A 1,996-nucleotide genomic window follows, 5' to 3' on the forward strand; every position below is an offset into this window, starting at 1 on the left:
TTTTGTCAAAATTATTTTATGTAATTGATTCCCTTTTTCATGTCCATAAAAGTTAACATATTCATGCAAATAAATGATTGTATCTTTAGCACATACTAATAACAGGAATATAGTGATATCACATTAAATGTACATTTAATTTACCTAAATTCAACTATAAGTTTTAGGCAAAAAATAAAATAAATTATTACAGACTGTGGACACTAATTGTAAGCCAACTATGTCATTTTGTTCTTAACTGCATGAGTGGTATAATTCTTCAGGAAAACTGGTTGTATTGAAAATATTGTGAGGTTATACATTATACATAAATCCATGTATTCTGTTAATGAGTCATCAGTAGATTCTGAAGGGAAATTTCTGTTCACTGTTAATATGTGGTGAACAAAGGTGAAGTAATGTTATAAAACACTCATCTTTCCCCCTTAACACTAACTCAAGTATTTCTGAAACCTAACCCCCATTTAAGAGGTACTACACTGTCAGAGGAAGGAAAGAATGAAATCATAACTATTAACACTTATCAATTGCTATGAGTCAAACACAAGTATAGGAGCTTTATAGATATTATTCCATTTAATACTTACAAAAACCTATGAGACAGGTACATCTCCAATTTTATAATTGAGGAAATTGAGGCACAAATTACTACCTCAAAATGAAAGACTCATTGCATTTTAATAAAATGTTGTTCCCATGCAATTTCCTGAGTTAAAATGTATTTTTATGCCACTTGGATTCAATTTCCCCTTGAAACTCTAATGTAAATACCACCCCTCTCCTCAACATCTCCTCCTCACTCCAGTGGCCAATCTCCCAAAGAGGTGTGCTCTGGGGAAGTCTGAACTGGCACTTCTCAAAGTGCTCCCCAACAATGTGACAATGGAAGACATCTGCATGATTCTAAAAGTGAGGCCTGAAGATGGCATTTCAGAGTGGGATGAAAAAGGTCCAATTAGTCTACCCTTTTCTCACTCTTCCATGTGTATTCTAGAATAAAGACAAAAGAAAGTCTGAGGAAAAATATGAAAAGATGGAATAGAAACAAAACCACATACTGCCTTAGTTATCAAAGATACAACTTTCGATTTTTTTTTTTTAGTAATATATTAGGCTTTACTGAGCCCATAATAATAGTTCACAGAGAAAACTGACCACTTAGAGTTAAGTGAGAGAAAATGATTCTGTTTTTGTGACTACATGCAGACAGGTCACTAGTGGAATAAGTTAAAACATAACACTACTTACTTTCTGCTCTTTATAAGCCATTTTCATATGTTGTACGAGGACTATTTTGACAATCTAAATCAATACCAACTGGAAATCCTGCCTTAACTGAAATCAAATATTTGACGACAAAGGTAGAGTAATACATTAAAATACTGGTCTTTTCTCTCCTTTCTTAATACTAAAAACAATAACCTTTTCATTACTAGACAGATAAATGAAATACCTGGATAGCTCATATTTAAGCTACAACCAATTAGAGAAAAATAACTGACTCTTCAAATGTATATTAACATATACAAACTGAGCATCAAAATATCCTTCCTTAGGCAGTTCAAACGACTACTCTTCTATGAATACAAAGCCTGCTTAACAACGAAGATACAGAAATACCTCACCACAGCAGATGCAAAATCTATCATCATGTCACCCAGGTTCATGCCCTTTTTCAAACACATCTATCATCAGACACCGATCCGGCCTGTGCAATGCTGGTTTGAATTTAACCCTCGCAGGAGATGCATTACAAAACACAGGTAGACACACATCCAAATGTTTTATCCCAATTTTACTTTGCTTTAAATAAAGCCTTTTGTGTATTCCATGCATGTATCTGTTCCAAAAAAAAGCCAATATCATACCTGGTTATTTCTTCTTTAAGTTTACATGGATCCTCAGCATAGAATTTAATACCAAAATACAAAGTATATGGAGGTCCAGCTAAAATAAAAAATAGAAATTAATTTTCACTAAAATTATAAATTAGTCA

General features: G+C 32.9%; 1 protein-coding gene across 1 annotated transcript in view; it reads right to left on the reverse strand.

Annotated features, from left to right (window-relative positions):
* EPB41L4A (erythrocyte membrane protein band 4.1 like 4A) overlaps positions 1 to 1,996 on the reverse strand; it is a 311,568-nt gene that overhangs the window by 106,014 nt on the left and 203,558 nt on the right. Inside the window, exon 4 of the mRNA XM_012659525.1 lies at positions 1,869 to 1,947. Coding sequence (XP_012514979.1) covers positions 1,869 to 1,947 — 79 coding nt within the window. The remainder of the gene's footprint in view (positions 1 to 1,868; positions 1,948 to 1,996) is intronic.

This window comes from Propithecus coquereli, unplaced genomic scaffold (genome assembly GCF_000956105.1).
Source record: "Propithecus coquereli isolate 6110/MARCELLA unplaced genomic scaffold, Pcoq_1.0 Scaffold62, whole genome shotgun sequence".
Classification (NCBI taxonomy): domain Eukaryota; kingdom Metazoa; phylum Chordata; class Mammalia; order Primates; family Indriidae; genus Propithecus; species Propithecus coquereli.